A 22,121-nucleotide genomic window follows, 5' to 3' on the forward strand; every position below is an offset into this window, starting at 1 on the left:
TACATTGCATTGGGTTGGGGATGTATGGTTCCACTTTAATTTTTAGCCATGCCACATTCACCTCTTTAGGAAGCTCATAACAATTAAATGATATAATGTGCAAAGGTATGTTTACTGTTTTGCCATCTTTAACTTTGGTGATCTTTTTGCATTCGGTGACATCTTGCTCGCGTAAACCATTTACAATTTCGTCTTCACTAAGGTTAACCAGAAAACTGGAGTAAATAACACATTTAACAATGTTGAGTGTTGGGTGAAGGGATGCCGTTATGTCACACAGGTTAGATAGCTTAGAGGCCTTGAGGAATTTCGCTGTTTCTTGGTTGTTTTTTGAGAGAATAAGCAGATCTCCTTCTCTATTAAATGAAATTGATAGCGGTTGTTCAGTGGTAATAGATTCCAGGGCTTTTTGTATCAGGAAGATATTAAAGTCTCTTAGTTTCTTATCACCATTGCTTTTTATTATCAAATCTTTAGGACAAGAAGCTGTCTTTGAAATTGCGTGTTGAGTGGTTTTCTTTAAAGGGGGATAATCGCGAGTATTATAAATGTTCACTGTTCTACGTTTTGCAGGGGGTTGGTCACCAAGTATGGCAAAATAGTTTTGGTCTCCACCTCCCGGGTCGGAAGCCATTTCGGATCAGATTTTTATAGATCTGTACTACACACGTTAAATATTTTAATAAATTAAAATGAAATTACGCGGCGGTAGTACGAAAACACGAAATGGAAAAGGGGCACTAACAAAAGCACTACTTTATATAGCGGACGAAAAGTTAAAGAAAGAGCGCAGTAAGAACGTTTGCACTGTTCGGCAATCGATTACTCACTGTCTGGTTAATCTAGACAATCGCGATTATTCCCTCCTTGTAAATTCCAAAAAAAAATGTTTGTGAGCCGGGGGGAATTACATTTTTTTTGCATAAATCTTTGAGATCCTTCAATTTTGTGTCAGAAATTGGTAGTTCTTTTTTATATTTGTGAGTTAATGTAAAATTTGTCACTCCTTTCTTTTTCATTCTCGAGCCATCTATATCAATCACTTTGATGTCTTCGTTCCATTGTTCCTTGTATAACAATTTTCTCTTTTCAGTTTGTATTACTTGGCGAACCTTTATTTTAAGCCAATTTACCGATTCATTGTTGGCCTTTTTCTTCAAGTTATGGTTCAATTTTGAGAAAGCCGTTTTGAGATCAATAATATCACTGTAGTTAAGTCTTTCTACAGCGTACGGATTTTTGCGTCTTGCCAGCCTAAGTATAGTTGGCCATTCTTCTGGTGAATATACACAAATATTTCTCTTAGCTCGTTCTATAGCCGAATGCATGGAATCTGCTTGCATTTGTGTGTGTCCACTTTGAAGATATTTAATCGTTATTGAATTAAAATGCAATGAATGATTCATATGAAGCAATAATGTGACAATTAATCTGTTTCAATTCTGTCCTGCACAGCAGTCTGAATACAGAATAACATCCGTCACTGATTCGGGTAATTTGTTCAGCATTTTTAATAAAGTGGTTCCAATTTCCTCTGACCCACGGTGGCCATGGTTTTCATCCCACAGGAAACAATATCCAGCTCCACTAGCTAAATCGTAAAATGTATTGTTGTATGTGGCGAACTTTCGACTGTAATACAAGGTGCTTACATTGCTACATGGTGTCAATAGCACTGATTGTAAGTCAAAAGTAAATACTTTCATATTGCTGTAATTTTTGGATAACTCCTTGTCAGCATCTTTGTGGAGTCTTGCCTGGGCTTTATTTGTTTAGTGTTCATCATATGATATCTGTATTGAAGATTTGTCTTCTGCATTTTTGAACATTTCGCATGTTGAGCATGTGTCCTTTTTTGGATGATGGAATGAATAATTGTAATTATTACAAAATATGTGGCGATACATATGTTCTTTAACTGAGAGGTCTGGGTGACATTCTTTAAATAAGTTATACATTTTTGTAATTGTTAGGTCTGAGCTCAGATAAAGGTGTTGGGACTTTGCTCGCGTATAGTGGCTTTCTACTGCTGTAAATGACTCTATGTGCTCTTTAATAAGAGTTGCTATCTCCGCGTCTACTTTTGTTTGCATTCCGTGTTTACCCCTCATGTCAACAAATTCTCTTTGATTCTTTTTTTTTAGCTAATACAGATATCGCGCCGTCTGATACGTGTAAAGTATTTAAAAAGAACTCTTTACAGATCTGTTTGTCATTTAGAAAGTATTTTAGAGTGTTCGACCGCAGTGATTCTCTCGTTAATGTCTTCTTGCACTTCTCCACTTTAATGTTATTACTAAGAAATATACGTTGCTTGCAGTAATCGCCAAACTCCAATAGTCTGCATTGATTTTCTTACGATCTTCTTCAGAGAAGTGTTCTGGACATTTGTGATGACAGCTGCAATCAGTGGGCTTCGGTAAACGTTCCTTAATTACTTTACCACTCTTTGTAACATTAGCCTTTCCTTGACTCCTGCCACTCTTTCTTTTGTTCTGCACCCAAAGCTGGCTCTTACGCTATTGAATGCAACAAATCCATAATTATAAGAGACATCTTCTTAAATTACCTTTTAATTAACTCACCTTTCTTTTTCGTGTTACTGTCAATTCTACATTTTCATCATTGCTTTCTTCCGCGATTTCGCAGAGCACTTCATGTTGCTTTACAGAAGATTTTTCAATTTTCTCCTCGAGATTATCCTCCTCTTCATCCGTTTCTAGAATATAATAATCTGAAGATCCTGCTGTAAAGTCTTCTCCATCCTCTTCGTCACTTTCCGATATATTTGAATCCACTGGTTACACAGATAATCCAACAGAGTTTGGAGCAAGTTTCACACATAGGGCTCCTGTTGATTCCGTCGCAAATTCTGTTGACAATTAATATACCTAAATATTCTTTCCTGCAATTTAAGATAACAGATACTCACCAGAGCTTGACTAATCCATGATCTAATGAATGATAGGGAACGAATGAACGACTAAATGATTATGAACGAGCGAATTTCAACAACGAACTGAAATCCTAAATTACACAAATTATTTCTATTGCATTTACATACATGATACAACAACGTAAGCATTGCATAGGCTACTTTTGTTTTTTGTAATTTTAAAGCACATGTTAATTGTTCTGAGAATATAACGGCCTATAAGATTTATACAAATGAACAAATTGAAAATATTTGTTGAACAACAACGTATATCATTATACGTCACTTTAGGTGTTTCTGTCATGACAAAATTGATTTTTTTCCTAAAAGTTAAAATAGAGTATGTGAGTGTACATTAGTATTCTGTTGAATAAACAGAAAATTTAGTTTATGTAAAAATAGCGTGTATGCGTTTACATGATTTTTGAGGAAAATGATTTAATATAAATTTATACTATATTTTTTTGACTGAAGTTTTGACCCACTTTGTGGAACTAGAATTTGACAAAATTTTGTCCACATATAAAATCGACGATGGAGAATCCAAAAATTCAATAAAAGAATAATAGCCTATGAGCACATAGGCTATTGTTATACTAAGGGGACGATATATCGAAGTCTATATCTACCTCGATTCCTTTATACCTGTACAACCAACAGTTATCCAATCACAGTTATAATAACCTGTGTACAAGTACAGCTAGGTATAAAAATATATACACACATACATAGATAGTTTTAAGGTAAATGTATGTGTGCGTTTTTGTTTGTATATATGAATAGAATAAAAAATATGCACCAACACAAAAAAAAAGCACTCATTTTATCATATTTGCATTGACACAAAAGCTTACAACAAGTACAAAACCGCTTACGTTCATTTATCATGCAATTTTACATTCCAAAAACGAACAAAATAAAGAGCAAAAAATTGAAATAAAACGACTTAAATTCAGTGAAATATTTTATGGCCATGGCGTCCTTTCGTTTTATTTTTGGCAGCCTCTTAAATAGTTGTAAATGCTGTGATAGCTGACTGATAAAAGTACCTACATTTTATTGCTTTTATTAATTTAAATTTTTTGTTTGGTAGTGTTTTATTTACCTCGTCAATTTTAATTTACTACTGAAATATGTGCTGATACTGCATTTAGTTTGACTTTCATTGACCGCGAATGTAAAATGTGGACTTGATAAAGCGAAGCAGGCAACACTAACAAAAAATGAATTTCAATTTATGTATAAAAAAAGTTTTGGCATGTGAGCTAACTTTATAAAAATATTGTAATTAAAATATTACTGACAGCAATTTTGAAAGCAGAAAAACCGATCATATTTGCTATTTATTTAACCTGAGAATTTACTTAATATATACCCTCTTTGTAATATAAAAATTTAATATTAAGTATTTAGATCGGAGATGTGCAAACCATTACACGCGAGTCAAAGTTTTATCGAGCTTTCTCACATACATCTTTACATAGACATAAAACATTTTGTTTACATCATGACACAATGAAACCAGATAGGAGCAGTCAGTAGTCAAGCAACAAAAATTTTCTGGCCCTCATAATCCAGTCATGAATTTTAAAGTAGTAAGGAGGGAAAATGATTGGTATTATTTTGCTACTTTTTTACTGCCTTAATAATGTAATGTGCGGAAAAAGCCAACCCGATAACTCTGCTCATTGGGATATGAAATAAAAGAGAAAAAAGATGAAAAGGAAAGAAGTACAGGAAGTGCAGGAGGGGCATCGGAGAAGTAGGTAAAGAGAAAAGGAGGAAGATAGAGAGCGAGAATAAAAGTATAAATAAGGGTAATCGTTTGAGACAAAGTAGTAAAAAGAAGTTAAAAGGAAGATAAAGAATAAGGATAAGACTAAAGGTAATAGTGAAAGTAATACTTGAGTACGAGCAAGATCGGGAAGAGTAAGAGGAAAAGCAGGAAGATTTACGGAAAAAGTCAAGTCGAGTCAAGGCAAGCCAAACTAAGCCAAGTCAAGTCAATGCTACAATGTATGTATCACAAAATCAACTTGACTATATTCGATTACTTCCAGTTCATGTGTCGTTCATATATATACAAATGATTAGAATCGCACAACTTTTTATACTCAGAGTGCTTTGCAAACAGAGTATATTAACTTTGATTGGATAAAGGTTGGTTGTACAGGTATAAAGGAATCGAGATAGATATAGACTTCCATATATCAAAATCATCAGTACCGAAAAAAAATTTGATTGAGCCATGTCCGTCCGTCCGTTCGTCTGTCCGTTAACACGATAACTTGAGTAAATATTAAGATATCTTCACTAAATATGGTACACGAGCTTATCTGGACCCAGAATAGATTGGTATTGAAATCGAGCGAAATCGGATGATAACCACGCCCACTTTTTATATATATAACATTTTGGAAAACACAAAAACCTGATTATTTAGTAAATAATACACCTAGAATGTTGAAATTTGACGTGTGGACTCATATTGAGACTCTTGATAAAAATTTGAAAAAAAAAATTTTTTTAAATGGGCGTGGCACCGCCCACTTGTGATAAAATCAATTTTACAAGCATTATTAATCATAAATCAAAAATCGTTAAACCTATCGTAACAAAATTCGGCAGAGAGATTGCCTTTACTATAAGGAATTATTTGAAGAAAAATTTTCGAAATGGGTTAAGGACCACGCCAACTTTTATATAAAAGATTTTTAAAAGGGTCGTGGACGAATAAAATAAGCTATATCTTTGCAAAAAAGAGCTTTGTATCAATAGGATTTTACTTTTTAAATTGAATTATAACATTAAACTGGCAAACACTAAAATTTTTGAAAATGGGTGTGGCACCGCCCCTTTTATGACTAAGCAATTTTCCATGTTTCGGGAACCATAACTCGAAAAAAATTAACGCATCGTAATGAAATTGTGTACACATATTTTTCTTATAGCAGAAAATATTTCTAGTAAAAATTGACGGGATCGGTTAAAGACCACGGCAACTAGAATAATAAGCTATAACTAAGCAAAAAATAGTTTGGAATCAATGATATTTTACTTATCAAGTTTTATTGAAAGATGAAACGGGGAGACATTTTTTTTAAACGGGCGGTGCCACGTTTTATGTAGAAAAGTAATTTATATGAAATGAAATGTACAATTGAAGCTCACTTTAACACCTTTACTTGTTTTATATATGTATGTATGTATGCTTTAATTTCCAGCTACTGTATGTATTGCAACATTTTTACTTGTAAATATTTAGGATATACACATATGTACATATGTTGTTAAACTTACATACAAACATATTTGCCTGCATAAAAATATATATTGTAACGAATTTACTGCAATCCCGCTTATTTCAAATCTTCTACTAAGGTTCGAATCACTAAACTCTGAGTAAATAACTCCATCTTTCAATAATCCAAAATGGCCTTTATTAAAGTACAATAACACTACTATTGCCCGACAGATAGCGTACTTAATGCAAAACCGATTCTCGCGCCTCTACTGTTGGTGCTTTTATACTCTGTGATTTCCTCGTTGCATCTTCTATGCGCTTCCAGAATTTACTTAGTTACTGCCATATAATTATAACTATAGATACACGTGTATAGCTTCTCATATGCGCGTGTATTTGTCAGCGACACTTCCACAATTACAATTGCATACTTTTGGGAGCATTTCAGATAAGATATCTGCTTGTTTTTGTGCGTTGCTTCTCCGCTGCGTGTACGTACATATGTCTAGACAGAATTATTGATTCGTTTATGTAGATACATAATGATTGATTTATGGATGTGCATCAAGTCACTGCTTAGCATCGGTTTAGAGATGACAGTACCCGTTATTGTTGCTAATATTCGTAACAATATGTATATATATTAATCTGGGTCGATTTGTATGGACGAAAGTTAACCCATATCATGCCATCGGGTTTTCGATAGGATTTGAGCTCAAGAAAAAAAGTTCCACTACGCATACCCAAAAAAAAATAATTTTTCAGCCTGCGAAAAAAATGGCGAGGTGGTCAATTTTTCGACCACAACACTCCCCACAACACAAAAAATATTTTTTTTTCCAAAAAACTCTTGGAAAAACGTTGGCGATAACAGTTTTTTGGAAAAAAAGAAAAACATATTTTTAGGGTTTTGGGGAGAGTTTTGGTCGAAAAATTGACCCTTTCGCCATTTTTTTTTCGCAGGCTCCAAAATTATTTTTTTGGGTATGCGTAGTGGAACTTTTTTCCTGAGCCCAAATCCTATCAAAAAATCGATGGCGCGATATCGGTTAATAAATCGACCCAGTCCAATGAACATATATACCAATATGTATACAGTTAAACAATTATATCACCATTCACAATTTAAATTCCCAATGTCATTCCATTCCCAATTTTTATACTCAGCTGAGCAGAGCTCACAGAGTATATTAACTTTGTTCGCATAACGGTAATCCGTAACGGCATAAACTAATTGAGATAGATATAGCCTTCTATATATCAAAATGATCTGGGCGAAAAAAGAAATTCATTTAGCCATGTCCGTCCGTCCGTCCCTAAACACGATAACTTGAGTAAATTTTGAGGTATCTTGATGAAATTTGGAGTGTAAGTTCCTGGGCGTTCACCTCAGATCGCTATTTAAAATGAATGAAATCGGACTACAACCACGCCCACTTCTTCGATATCGAAATTTCGAAAAACCGAAAAAGTGTGATAATTCATTACCAAATACGGATAAAGCGATGAAAATTGGTGGGTGCGTTGAACTTGTGACGGAAAATAGAAAATTAGTAAAATTTTGGAAAAAGGGGCGTGGCACCGCCCACTTTTAAAAGAAGGTAATTTAAAAGTTTTGCAAGCTGTAATTTGGCAGTCGTTGAAGATATCATAATGAAATTTGGCAGGCAGGTTACTCCAATTACTATATGTGTGTTAAATAAAAATTAGCAAAATCGGATGACGAACACGCCCACTTTAAAAAAAAAAATTTTTTAAAGTCAAATTTTAACAAAAAATTTAATATCTTTACAGTATATAAGTAAATTATGTCAAAATTCAATCCAGTAATGATATGGTGCAAAAAAAAAAAAAAAAAAAAAATTTCAAAATGGGCGTGGCTCCGCCCTTTTCCATTTAATTCGTCTAGAATACTTTTAATGTCATAAATCGAACAAAAATTTACCAATCCTTGTGAAATTTGGTAGGGGCATAGATTCTATGACGATAACAGTTTTCTGTGAAAACGGCGAAAACCGGTTGAAGCCACGCCCAGTTTTTATACACAGTTTTCCGTCTGTCTTTCCGCTCGGCGTTAACACGATAACTTGAGCAAAAATCGATATATCTTTACTAAACTTAGTTCACGTACTTATCTGAACTCTCTTTATCTTGGTATAAAAAATGGTCGAAATCCGACTATGACCACGCCCACTTTTTCGATATCGAAAATAACGAAAAATGAAAAAAAATGCCATAATTCTATACCAAATATAGAAATTGGTAATTGGATTGGTTTATTGACGCAAAATATAACTTAAAAAAAAACTTTGTAAAATGGGTGTGACACCTACCATATTAAGTAGGAGAAAATGAAAAAGTTCTGCAGGGCGAAATCAAAAGCCCTTGGAATCTTGGCAGGAATACTGTTCGTCGTATTACATATATAAATAAATTAGCGGTACTCGACAGATGATGTTCTGGGTCACCCTGGTCCACATTTTGGTCGATATCTCGAAAACGCCTTCACATATACAACTAAGGTCAACTCCCTTTTTAAACCCTCATTAACACCTTTCATTTGATACCCATATCGTACAATAAACATTCCAGAGTCACCCCTGGTCCACCTTTATGGCGATATCCCGAAATGGCGTCCACCTATACAACTATGGCCAACTCCCTTTTAAAATACTATTTAATACCTTTCATATCATACAAACACATTAGAAGGTTACCCTAGGCTAAATGGTGATTTTCCCTTATTTTGTCTCCAAAGCTCTCAGCTGAGTATGTAATGTTCGGTTACACCGGAACTTAGCCTTCCTTACTTGTTATTCATGTTTTTATTTACATTGTTTTTTCTCTCTCTTTTTTCCATTTTCTCTTTCGTTTTTATTTCTTTAGTTGTACGTCGACAGTTTCATGTGCACGTGGAAAACACCGAAGTCTATTTGGGAAATTCAGCGTTGATTAAGTGCGCCATTCCTGACTATGTGCGACCATATGTCAAGGTGTCCAGCTGGCATCGTGGCGAGGAGATTTTGCTGCCCGATTTATCTGATGTTGGTGAGTATCAAGAGATGCATACATTTACATACATACATATGCATATGTGTATGTTTGCATAGATTCATATATATTTTTTTTTTGTTGATTTTAACCAATTTTTTGCGCAGTTTTTTTGTTACTTCCTCAATTTTTTCTCTTCAACTCTGACATTTTTGGCGGAATTTCAGACGTTTTTGTTTGCTGACAGTAGTTTGACTTGATGTAACAGTTGACACAGTTGCAGTTGCAAAGCTGTGACTGACTGTGTTTGCAGTGAACGAGGAATCACAAACTATTCAACCAATGGACGTCGCAAGTGGGATTGTTTGTTTAACTCTCCGTTGCATGCAAATATATACACTCACTAGATACACTCGTTACAGAGTCAAAGTCAGTTTATTGAACTCGAGAGAATTCAATGATTTAACAGGCTAAACTTTTAAATATTTTAAATAAGAATACACAATTTTTTTTATATACCTGCAACGATGGGCTTTCCTTTGTCCTGACGATCATGTGAGAGTGCATTTTTTAACAACATCGCTCCAGAGAGAGGTGAAACTAGTGTTAAATTCTGCGGGCTGTGCGGTCGACAAGCCGCACTTGAGCATGACTGCTTTCTTGCGTAGAATAAGATTAGATAAGATAAGAAGCCACATTGGCTTCGAAGTGTGGGTTCACAATGACAGAGAACATTAGTAGTGAACCAAGTTTCCCACTAGCGGGTAGTAGATCTTCAAGGAAATGTCTTGGCTATTTAAAGTTGTCAAGCATAACATTGTGATGCAAGATGACTGTCCAATGTAAAAGTGGTATTCCTCCAAGAACTCAAAAACGAAGACATTTTAACAAACTTAGAGCGATTATATTTAGAGCGGATTATATTTAGCTGTCGCACAATTGCCCAGAAAGAAGATCGATAAATGAATGGTTCCATAAATGCAATGCTCGTTTGGAGTCCGACCCTGGTGATCTACACTCAGCTCCGTTCACTTTTCAAAAAGCATTTGACAAACGCGTTTGCTTACAAAGATGATATTAATAAATAAGGCGCTGAATTGGAAGAGTTTATAAAGCATCTCAAATAAGAAGCGGCCAAAACGAGCAAATCTGAAATGAATTGGAAGCAATGCGAATTCTTTCGCCGTATACCTAGGGAAACAAATCATAATTTTATATAGGATAGTTTTTTACTAACATGTCCCCTCGATGCAGTCCTTACACAAGTTTGTTCGACGAAGCGTCAGCTGAACAAAGCCGACGTAAGCAATTCTCCTTTAAAGTAGGTGGCTTAGCTATAATTTTGAGTAATCAGAAAGAGCTGCTTACTTGGAGGGTTGAATAGCTGGAAAGACGCTTGAAAGGTAGCAATATTTGAAGCAATCGCCGGGTAGTATGCTACTGCAAAAAGAGGTGAGTAAGTGAAAATGGAAAAAATATCTCTATGCGCCTTGTGTTGATAAAAAAGTATCGGTTGCTCAAGCAAGAGTGCCAAGATAAAGCCGGGTAATGAATTTTGCGAGCTTTTGAGTGCAATAACTCTTCGCAAGGATAAATCACTTCTAAATACAAACACTCGTCTCTAAAATTCTGTTAAATGTTTTCTATTTCTTTCAATCGCCCACTTGCACAATCAACCGGACTTTTAACTACTATAAATGATATTCGTCTCTGATTTTTGCCGATTATATTTTAATATAGAACGCGCCCAACTTTGGGTTAGTTTTATGCAACTAAAAATTATTCATTCTACTTCGAATTAAGGTCAAAAAGTCAGTGTGTTAGAGGAATAAATACTTCATAGGTATGAAGAAATGAGTTTTTTCAATATAACTTGAAAGGACCTTCATCATAAAATATTTCCAAGAAGCTGATAAGGGAACGAGCGACACTTGTTTGAAGGCTTAATTGAATATTTTCCAAAGCTTAAAATATTTTCTCCGCGTCATCGGGCGAAATTTACTATAAAACTCGTATACTTGGCCAACTAAGAGGATTCAGTTTAAGCTGAAGTAAAATTTCCTGCCAAGGCTTTGAAATGCTAGTTTTTGCACAATTTTTCAGAAGGCTTCAAAAAGTTGCTACATGCTGCTGCAACATGCTGCTAAATTCCAACTCAGCATATCGCACAAAAATATTACGAAAATAATCCTGGTAGCCTAAGTGGTGGCTGTATATTCCAACTTAGTATTAGAAATTTAAAAATACCATAAAATATTGGATGTGGTGCAACATCTGGGTGTGTGTGCTTGCATATATTAATATCTTCGCTGTGTACATGTGCATCGAGTCATCCGTTACGTAAATTTAGTATACGAAGTTCCATCCGGCACATTTTTCAATACCCCAGTGACATTGGCTTTTCCTGCCCACAACACATTTGCAGCATCTGCATAAATATTTTGGCTCTTATTTGTGCCTTTTTGCAAAGCCGCTATTCTCGCGTATATGCTACAAAGCAGGATTGTAACGGAGCTTCGATTCTGATTTCGAATCGTAGGTTTTCCCGACCGACCCAGAATTTTTATATCGGTTTCGATTGTTTGAAATCGCTGTTCCATAAGTAATTTAGATTGTGTTGTGGTAGTAAGATGTACCGAGATTTGGATGTCAATCCAAGTGAATCGCAACTTGTTAATTTTATGAGAATATACCTTTTAGGCCTTCCCTGGTTGGGGAGTACCTCTGGTACTTTCAGACAGGGTGAAATAACTCGGGTATATACTGAAAAGTATACGGAAGGTTCTACAAAGGCCTCGGTTGCTTTGTGTTTTTGAATGAGGTCATCGGCAGAAGCTGGAGCATCTACAGGGGCTGAACACCGGACTAACAAGATCAATCCGGTAATCCTCTATGATGGGCTGGTTTGTTGGAACACACAAAACTGCGAGCATAACCAAAAGGTTGATCTTCTGGCAGCGCTCCTTGATTAAATTTTTAATTAAATGCTAAACATACATCAAGGGAACATTGCCGGCATGGTGCATGTGGGTCGGGCGTTGATCAGGCTTCGTGATCTGAGGAATGGGTTATTTGGAACGGTGTATTAAAGCATTCTTATGCACTCTGAATTTATACCAGCAACAAGAAATATTCTATGGCGAATACTGCCCAAAATGCGGTGAAATCTTTCTGGTCGTAAGTGGATGGCGATTTTGATTCGCATTCTGATACAACAAAGTTTCAGTTTCGACTCCAGTTAACTCACCTCCGTTCCATCTCTACAACACATGTATTTACAAATGTAGTTGTTTGTGACTTATCGATACCGTAACTGTACAATGATGACTGTTGCTATTCATGAAATGCAACTGTATCCGTTATGCAGCTGCCATTGATTTCTGGTGTATCGAGGCGGAAATTTGTTGCAGTAGACATTTATTGGAAAAAGGTCTCTTTTTCTACAGTGGGAATATTTGGGAGTTTATAAGGGTGTACATATATGCACCGCCAATTGGTATGTAAATATGTGCCAACGAATGCGCCAACAAAGTTGCATATCGCTACAAACTTCGTCAGTACCCCACCCCCATTAGTTCAGTGAATGTTTCGTTTTTTCATTTTTGGTTGTTGGCGCGGCTTTTGCTCTGATACTACTATCGGCATCGCCTCTACTGAACGGTGTGAACGGGATACATATTGTACATATGCGTTTGAATGTAAGCTTGTTCATATATATGTATTGTAACGAATTAACTGCAAATCCTCTTATTTGCAACCTTCTGCTAAGTTCGAATCACTAAATTGTTGAATAAATAACACCACTATTCAGTAATGCAAAATGGTCTTTATTAAAGTACTTCACAATAAATAACTCTGCTATTGCTCGACAGATAGCGTGCTTAATCAAGACTGACTCTCGCGCCTCTACTGTTGGTGCTTTTATACTTTGTGATTTGCTCGTTGCATCTTCTAGGCGCTTCCAGAATTTACTTAGTTACTGCCATATAATTATAACTGCAGATACATGTGTATATCTTCTCATATGCGCGTGTATTTGTGAGCGACACTTCCACAATTACAATTGCATACTTTTGGGAGCATCTCAGATAAGATATCTGCATGTATTTGTGCGTTGCTTCTCCGCTGCGTGTACGTACATATGTGTAGACACAATGATTGATTCGTTTATGTAGATACATAATGATTAATTTATGGATGTGCATACAAGTCACTCTTAGCATCGGCTTAGAGATGATAGTACCCCTTATCGTTGCTAATATTGTAACAGTATTTATGTTAAATAGTCTATATATACGAGATTTAAAAATGTTCAATACTGGAATTAAATGGAGAAGCATTTTTGTAAAAATCCCATGAATATTTATCAAAACTTTAGTGCATTATAAAGTGGCGCAATCACTTATTCCTTCAATTAATATTACAAAATAAGGAAAATTCTTTATCCCAATGGTTTTTCCCAATTCAATAGAGGTCTTTTAGTCCCATGCCGACTTAGTTGAGTGCGGATAGCTGTGTTCGAATTTTTACTTGTAACGAGATAGATTTATGAAATTTTCAAACTAAGCTTTCTTGGGTGTAATGCAAAAAGTGTTAATGGGGAACAAAATTAAAAAGAGGCTTAGGTACCAACTGCTTGTGAAGTACGATGTGTTAATATACAGGTTCACGTCTAAAAAACTACTGTTTTTAAGTTATCTATAGCCCGGCCAGGGATTGAAGTTGGACCACAAGAGTAGCAACTTTGCTAGAAACAAATAATTTCTATACTTTTGAGAAGGGCCTCGTCGGCTTCTATACCAACGATACAAACGATACCGACAAGTTATTGTTTATTTATTAGCTTTTTATCGGATTGTTGTCGCCGTGCCATCGGCTTCTTACTGACTTCCGATGAGTCTTCAATGAGGCATTGCTAACACTCCTATAAGAAATCGATAACTTTTCGATATCGAATCAATAACATCCCTATAACAGTCCGATAGCTTTTAGATAACAAATCGTACATTGTCTAAAACAAATCGATAACACGCAAATATAAAATTGGTAATACTCCGATGAAAATTGATTAAATTAAAAATCGTTAACTTTTCGATAGTTTTTGAAAACAAATCAAGAAATCTTCAACTTTTCGAAAAGTCCTTTTTTCGATAACATAACAAACAGTTAATATTTTCATTAACAATTTATAACTTTCGATAGCAAAACGATATCTTTCCGATAGTAAATCCGTAATTTTTTGATTACATATCGATAACTTTTCGATAAATAATCAATAATCTTTCGATACTAAACCGATAACTTTTCGATAACAGGTCGATAACATTTCGGTAATAAATCCAGAGAATCTCGTATATAACAGAAATTTACTCAACGGCCAAACTGTTAAGACCCTATCAAAGTGTATTATAAAATAACTCCATCCCCTTGACAAATACATACTAGAAGCTTCCAGAAGCATGGTTACTTGCTGCTTACAGATATGACAGTCACTCCTAATAGCTGAAGTCATACTCTGACGGGCGTTCACAGAACGCACTCGATCATCTCCTCCTGCAACCCGCTTTTCCTACATCTCCTATCACTGACGAGGCTTAATTTAATCATGACCCTACTGTCCTTTTTATTAATAAGAGTATTTTGTTACATCAGGGTTGTAAGACCTGTACGGAATTTCGGGATGGATCTCTTCGCGTCTTATATTTAGTTTTTTCTTTATAAGAGCTACACATAATTTTCTACACTTTGCAACTCAGTGCTTGGTATTACGCCCACGTCTTACAGAATGTGTATAACCTTCTACTAAAATAACTACTGAGTTGGACACAGCTACAGCGGCACAGCTACACACATACGTTGTTACTCATACATACATACACGCATATAGCTAAATTACCAAGCAGGAGACACAACAGTTCTAGAAGGTGAAACGTCTAGACCTTAGGTGAAATATGCGGACGAGGCAACAGATAGTATAAAAGCAGCGCAAGCTGAGTTATGACTTGTCGGTTTGATTCAAACACGCTATTAGTTGTGAAGTAATTGTGAATTACTGCTCCCAAACTTGTCTAAATAAAGACCAGTTTGCAATACTGAATATTGGAGTTATTTATTCGACAGCTCAGCGATTCGATCGTTATCAGAAGGTACACACTAATCGGAATCGCTCAAATTTCGTTGCAATATGGTTACTTAGAAATCGTTAACGCTAAGATCGATACCTTTACACTCTAATTTCCTAGAAAGCTTAACAGTTTTTATTCCCTTACATAAAAGTCCTAAAAAATAAATACAACCAATTTTTCCAACGATGCTTTCTGTACTAATTTTAACTATTTAAACATAACAACACACGTTTATATGTATGTATTAGTAATCTTATGTACATGTGTAAGAAATGCAATTTTCTATTACCTATCTTCTAGCTGGTCGTTATGTGGTGCTTTCGTCCTACGGTGATCTCTATATACGCTCAGTGCGCACAGAGGATAGTTTAGTAAAATTCTCTTGCCTGGTTACAAATACATTGAGTGGTGAGAAGCAGCGCAGTGCCTCCATAATGTTGCAAGTGAAAGGTATGTATTGATGCTAAGTTTAATAGAGTAGAGATAGAAAAATAAGTATGTAAAATACATTGGTTTGGGTGTGCCCAAAAAATGGTGCTTATCTTTCTTGAAGCGTGGTGTGGTGGTACCATATTAGCTAAACACACCGCAGGTCCTGGCCCTGGGTAAAAAGACTGAGGAAAAGTTACATCAGAAAGAGAAAAGTTTTTTCAATGAGAACTGCCTTCGAGTGTATCTCTGCCATGAAACGCTTCTAAGCGAAAACTCATCTGCCTTGCAAGGCCGTTTACAGTCGACATAAAACATGGGCCTGCTAAAGAAATTAAAAAGGAGCAGGATGCAAGAAAAAAAACAAAGCTTTGCTTTTCTCGACCCTCCCTAGTACAAATGTCTGTGCGTGTTCTATTTTTGGTTCGTTGTATTTTTAGCCAACTCATAGTGGCTAAAAGTTATTTAAATTTTCCATCAAAGAAGAAATATCAGCATACTATTATTCATTCAACATACTCATGCATACATATGTAAGTATGCTTTTAAAAATATTTGAGAAATTTGCTTTCATTGTTACGAGTATTGAAATTTTACATTACTTCTGCTTGCAAAATGATGTTGAAAAATTTTAGATGGATTTATAGTATTCCGTATTTTTGCTTCAAAGGGCTCTTAGAGCCACAATAGAGGTGGATTGTGCCAAATGGCGGAAGGGGCGATACACACGTATGCCGATGGTTCCGCAGTAGTGCAAGGAGTATGGTTTGCGGTACACTGTGCTCATCCGGGAATAAATACAGATCACTGTAGCGTTTTTTAGGCGGAAAAAGTAGCCGCCGTCAAATCAGTAGAAACACTGGATGTTAGCATGTAAGCTATATCTGGAAAGAATCGGGTTAGGGTGAAGCATATATCTGCATTGGGTCCCATGCCATATGGAAACAGATGGGAATGAGAAAGCGAATGAACTAGACTGAAAGAAATGGTGCTAGTAAAATCAACAAATCGGTTCTGTTATTCTTGACTTAACCGTGATTCGGTAAAGTTGATCGAATTATGGTTAATTCGACCAAGTTCTTTGTCAAGCGAACAAATTAGTTTAGGCATTTCAACAGAAGAGAAATAGTCGCTTTTAAATTAAAAAAATATGGTAAAATGTATAGATTCCTAATCAATCTAACTGATTTTTCTGTTAACGCAACTGATCTTACAGGTCATTTCAACGGCGATCAACTGTCAATACATGAGCACGTAACGTAGCGTTACAATAATAAGACCTCCACTGTAACCCTTTTTCTCCTACACCTGAGACCCCCACTCTAACCCTTTTTCACCTACGCCTGAGAGTATACATACATAGTACATTAACAGGTAGCCAATAGCAGCAGCTACATACCAATGCATGCGAATAGCATTTGGCGATAACAATAATATGCACACAGCACGCCAACTCACAGTAAATGGCAAACGGAAGTACCCAATTAGCGGTTCATTTATCACTCGCATCATACCAGAAGCAGTATAAAAGAGAATGAATTTGCTGTTGTCACTTCCGTCGCCCTGTTGTTGCCATCGCTATCCCACCGCCGTTGCGCCGCTGCTCCGACGACCGTTAGCCGCTGCTACCTCACCATCGTCAAACCAGCTCGCTGGTACCGTCCCTGCGTCCATACCACTACATCCATCCGTACGCTAATACTATACGCTGTACAGCCGCCGTGCTAATCCCGCCGTTCAACCGCTGTACCGACCCCTCTGCTATTACAACGACCGTTAGCCGCCGCTCGCCTCCCTCCCCCACCATCTTTGTATGGAAAGCTACTGCCCTCACTACCTGCCAAGCCGTGTGTGTGTGCGTGTATTCGTCATTAAAACATAACAACTGTGTTCTTATTAAGTGGGGGTTTGTGGGACCTCTACTTTAGCCTGGGTTGACTGAGTGCTACCTCAGCCTTCGACAAAACCCACCTCATAATCAAATTTCAAAGAGAATTTTACGCTGACTGCGCTCTCTACTTTGTACTTATGACGATGGTGCTACTTGTTAAAAAAATCACCAAAATCAGAAAACCATTAAATCGTAAAAAGACACAAAATGGGAAAACAAAAAAAAAAAAAAAACTAGTTTTTCAGTTATCAATACAAAACGAAAAAACTCTTGTTTGAATTTACTGTGTAAAAATAATGAGATACCGGGACACCTGTTTATCGGGTACAATTTTGCAACTTCTCGTCCAAGCGAAATGCAAAATTGCTCCCTGTTTTTGCAAAAGTTTTGCTTGAACGAACAGGATTTTTCCAAAGTTAGTAACATTTTATTCAAGTTTTTGTGAATTTTCACTCACGCGAACGAATCTAATAAGATAATAAAAAAACATCCATTTTTAATGTTGATGTTTCCGACAACATAAAAGTTTGAGTGGTTTTGGAATCGTTTCAACTTAAAGTGTTATGAAAATTAAACCTGCCGAATTACATGTAAAGTTAGTCTAGTGGAATTACCTTCTTGCGATTTGATTCTTTACTTTTCTATAACTTACAAGTTCTCTATTTAAAATGTTACGTCAAACATTTATACTACAAGTTTTGTTCGAAACAATCAAGTGTGGCAACTACATGCGAGAGAATAAATTGAGAATGAGCTGAGCTGCAACTGAAAGAACTGAGAATCAGTTTTGTGACTACTATTTTCATTTCTATATTCATATGTATGTATATGTAGCAAGCATACATATTTATGTATTCACATATTTACGTATTTATATGGCGGCCGCCATGGTGTGATGGTAGCGTGATCCGCCTACCACACCGAAGACCCTGGGTTCACACCGCGGGAAAAGCAACATCAAAATTTTAGAAACAAGCTTTTTTAATTAGAAGAAACATTTTCTAAGCGGGGTGGCCCCTCGGCAGTGTTCAGCAATCACTCCGAGTGTATTTCTGCCCTGAAAAGCTCTCAGTGAAAACTCATCTGCCTTGCAGATGCCGTTCGGAGTCGCATAAAACAAGTAGGCCCCGTCCCGCCAATTTATAAGAAAAATTAAAAAGGAGCACGACGCAAATTAGAAGAGAAGCTCGGCCTAAAATCTCTTCGGAGGTTATCGCGCCTTACATTTATTTATTTATATGGCAAAACAGGTACTTTCTAACAAAGCTGTCGCAACAACATTTTTTGTTCATTTGACTACTAAAACGGTCAATTACGAATCAACGATTTCTGCGCAGTTGATTCAACATCTTGTTGCGATGGATAAAAACTGACAGAAATTTCGGTTGAATTGACCCGTATTCGGTTGATTTTACCAGTATTTTTCTTTCAGTGTAGCTTGCTCCGTAGATGTCCCAATTGGATTGGGTGAGAGAGAGAGAGAGAGAGAGAGAAGGCGAGAGGTATACATCATAGAACAAGCGGGAGAGGCGGGAACCCAAGCGCGAGATTGTAAAGCGTCGAAGATCATATGTAGGTCTTACAACGTTAGATTCAGAAAAATGCTTTTATTATTAAAAAGAGAGGAATGTATACTAAGGACGGGTATTCTGACTAGACACTGCTTTTTGGCGTCACATGCCTTTAAATTAGGCTTGGCCAGTGAATATAAGAAGCGCGGGTTGGAGGAAGAAACGAGGGAGCACCTGCTCTCTCCCGGCTAGAACTACAGCTATTAGGAGTGATACAGTTGTCAGATCTGGAAGCAGCAAGTGGCATAGATCTTAGAAAGCTTATAGTAATTGCCAAGTCGACGGATTTATTTTATAACATATGCCATTGTTTTTGAATGAGTTTTTAGATTGGTCGTTAAACAAATTTCTGGTAACACTACGGACTCATTCAGTATAGGTGTTTTCCTCACGGATCGGGTAGTTCAACCTCACCTAACCTCTTATGTGCACGTATACAACACGGGAAGTAGGTTTTTGTGAAGTTTCTATAGGTAATTACATAATGATTACTTGAAGTACAGTTGTTCCTGAAAACTATCCCTGTCGTGTAACTATTTTCTTTACGCGTAGGTCCAAGATTACTCAATATAGGCTAGCCTCTATTTGGGGGAGTGCCACTTGTGCTGCCCGAGAGGGTCAAGTACCTTAGGATGATTCTCGACATCAAGCTCTTATGGAATCTTAATCTGAAGGACAGTGCTAAGAAAGCTTCGGTTGCCTTGTACTACTGGCAAATGCTTTCAATGCAGGGCATTCCGGAATTCTGATTGGGTTCTACTTAATCCTTTCTGTTAGGATAGACTAGTGTGTGCCGAATTGCGCTCATGTTGCCACACGCACCACTCATATTCCGTCACCGGAGGAATAAGTATGGGACGGGGCTCTGGTGAATCTGTTCACAAATGTACCCATGCTGGACGGGGATATGTGGGGGAAAAGTATTCTGTTTTTAGCTCGGGGTTAGCCAGAAATATAGGCTGCCCAAACACTGCGGAGGCGTGGGGCATCGCTACAAAGGATCCGGTATATGAGATAACTATTGCCTGCCGTTGTAACTATTAGGGAATTGAACATCTACTCATATGGTCAGGTGGCTATCAAAGCACTAACCTCTCGCCACCGTGGGTTCAAGAGTTGGGGGGGGGGGGGGGGATTACTTGAGCTCGCTTGCGGTGGCATTTAACTTCTTTTCAATAAAAGTTATCTGGATCCCTGGCCAGTAAGGCCGATCGTTTGGCTCGGGCAGGCACTGTCGAATAGAATTTGTCTGTTAGTGGAAACTTTGACATTCCGTTGGCCACTTGCTTTTTACTTTCTGGCAGCTATGCGCCGAGCCAGCTAAGCAACCGCTGTGCTGACATGACTTCTTGCCATGTGTCGAAGTATTTATGGTGTGTTTTTTACTCCAAATGATCACCGGAGCTATTAGGATTTACGAAATCTAATCTTGCCAAGATTATTGGAGTGTTAACAGGGTATTGCCTATTGGGAGTATTTGCGGTGGGCCTTAATATACTGGACAGCTCTAGCTGCGAAAGCTGTATGAAGGATGACGAAATGGCACCATCCAGTCACTTTATGCTCAGCTGTCCATGGTTTAAGAAAGCTAGGCGTAGCCATCATGTTCGTGAAGTATTCGTTTTTCCGTAGGAAATTTCAAATATCGATGCGATGTGTTCCTCTTTTCGTAGCTTTATTGTCGCCACGAAGCGTTTCGCTGTAAGCCAGATTCAACGTCAGTGGATTTTACCAATTGAGAAGGCTTTGGAAGTGAAGAAATGAGCTCGAAAATCTGTGGAAAAAATAGTGTGTCATTAGTAGTTTGCTTTTTACTGAGTTGCGCTCTCGATAAAGTTTTATTCGCCCATTTGGTTAAGGGCCTTAGGGTGGTAGCGTGCACACCTACCACATCTAAGGCCAAGGATAAAAGTCACGTGAAAAGCAGCATCAAATACTTAAGGAACAATTTTTATAGCCGCGGGAGTTCTTTTAGCAAACAATACAAGTGTATTTCTACTATAAAAGGTTTTTCATTCAAAATTCATCTGCCCGCAGATGCCCTTCGCGGTCGGCATAAAACATGTAGGTTGTCGGGAAAGTCAACTATTAGCACGACGCATAAGAGAAGCACGGCCCAAACCTCGTATTTGCTAATAAATTTGTAATTTTGTAACCATATAAAAAATTCTTAATACAATGTCTTTCAACTCTCATATTTTTGTTTCCTTTTAGAGTTAAGTAAAAATCTGGCTCCGCGCACTACCCAAAAACCCGTAATGGAAGTACATGTGGAACGTGGCAATGATATTCACTTGCCATGCAACATTCATGGAAATCCTTTTCCTATATTCACGTAAGTTATTTTTGGAAATTTTTCGTTAAGTATTACAAAACATGTAAACTTCATGCATACATATAAACAGCACCGTGCAGAAAAATAGCAGTTTCAATATTTTTCAAAATGTGTCAATTAAATTCTTCTATTTTATACTTAGCATGCTTTGTACACAGAGTATATTAACTTTGATTGGATAACGGTTGGTTGTACAGGTATAAAGGAATCGAAATAGATATAGACTTCCATATATCAAAATCATCAGTACCGAAAAAAAATTTGATTGAGCCATGTCCGTCCGTCCGTTAACACCATAACTTGAGTAAATTTCGAGGTATCCTCATGAAATTTGGTATGTAGGTTCCTGGGCACTCATCTCAGATCGCTATTTAAAATGAACGATATCGAACTATCACCACGCCCACTTTCTCGATATCGAAAATTTCGAAAAACCGAAAAAATGCGATAATTCATTACCAAAGACGGGTAAAGCGATGAAACTTGGTAGGTGGGTTGCCATTATGACGCAGAATAGAAAACTAGTAAAATTTTGGACAATGGGCGTGGCACCGACCACTTTTAAAATCAGGTAATCTAAAAGTTTCGCTAGCTGTAATT

At 36.8% G+C, this 22,121-nt stretch overlaps 1 protein-coding gene and 1 pseudogene across 7 annotated transcripts in view; one reads left to right on the plus strand and one right to left on the minus strand.

The window, feature by feature from the left end:
- Positions 1 to 22,121, plus strand: part of Dscam3 (Down syndrome cell adhesion molecule 3) — a 296,098-nt gene that overhangs the window by 130,083 nt on the left and 143,894 nt on the right. For all 7 annotated transcript variants that reach the window (XM_067763262.1, XM_067763261.1, XM_067763263.1 and 4 more), the window contains exons 5-7: positions 9,066 to 9,227; positions 15,596 to 15,745; positions 21,401 to 21,521. In XM_067763262.1, coding sequence (XP_067619363.1) covers positions 9,066 to 9,227; positions 15,596 to 15,745; positions 21,401 to 21,521 — 433 coding nt within the window. The remainder of the gene's footprint in view (positions 1 to 9,065; positions 9,228 to 15,595; positions 15,746 to 21,400; positions 21,522 to 22,121) is intronic.
- Positions 843 to 3,125, minus strand: LOC137252471 (uncharacterized; annotated as a pseudogene).

The sequence above is a fragment of the Eurosta solidaginis genome, chromosome 1 (assembly GCF_040869045.1).
Source record: "Eurosta solidaginis isolate ZX-2024a chromosome 1, ASM4086904v1, whole genome shotgun sequence".
NCBI lineage: Eukaryota > Metazoa > Arthropoda > Insecta > Diptera > Tephritidae > Eurosta > Eurosta solidaginis.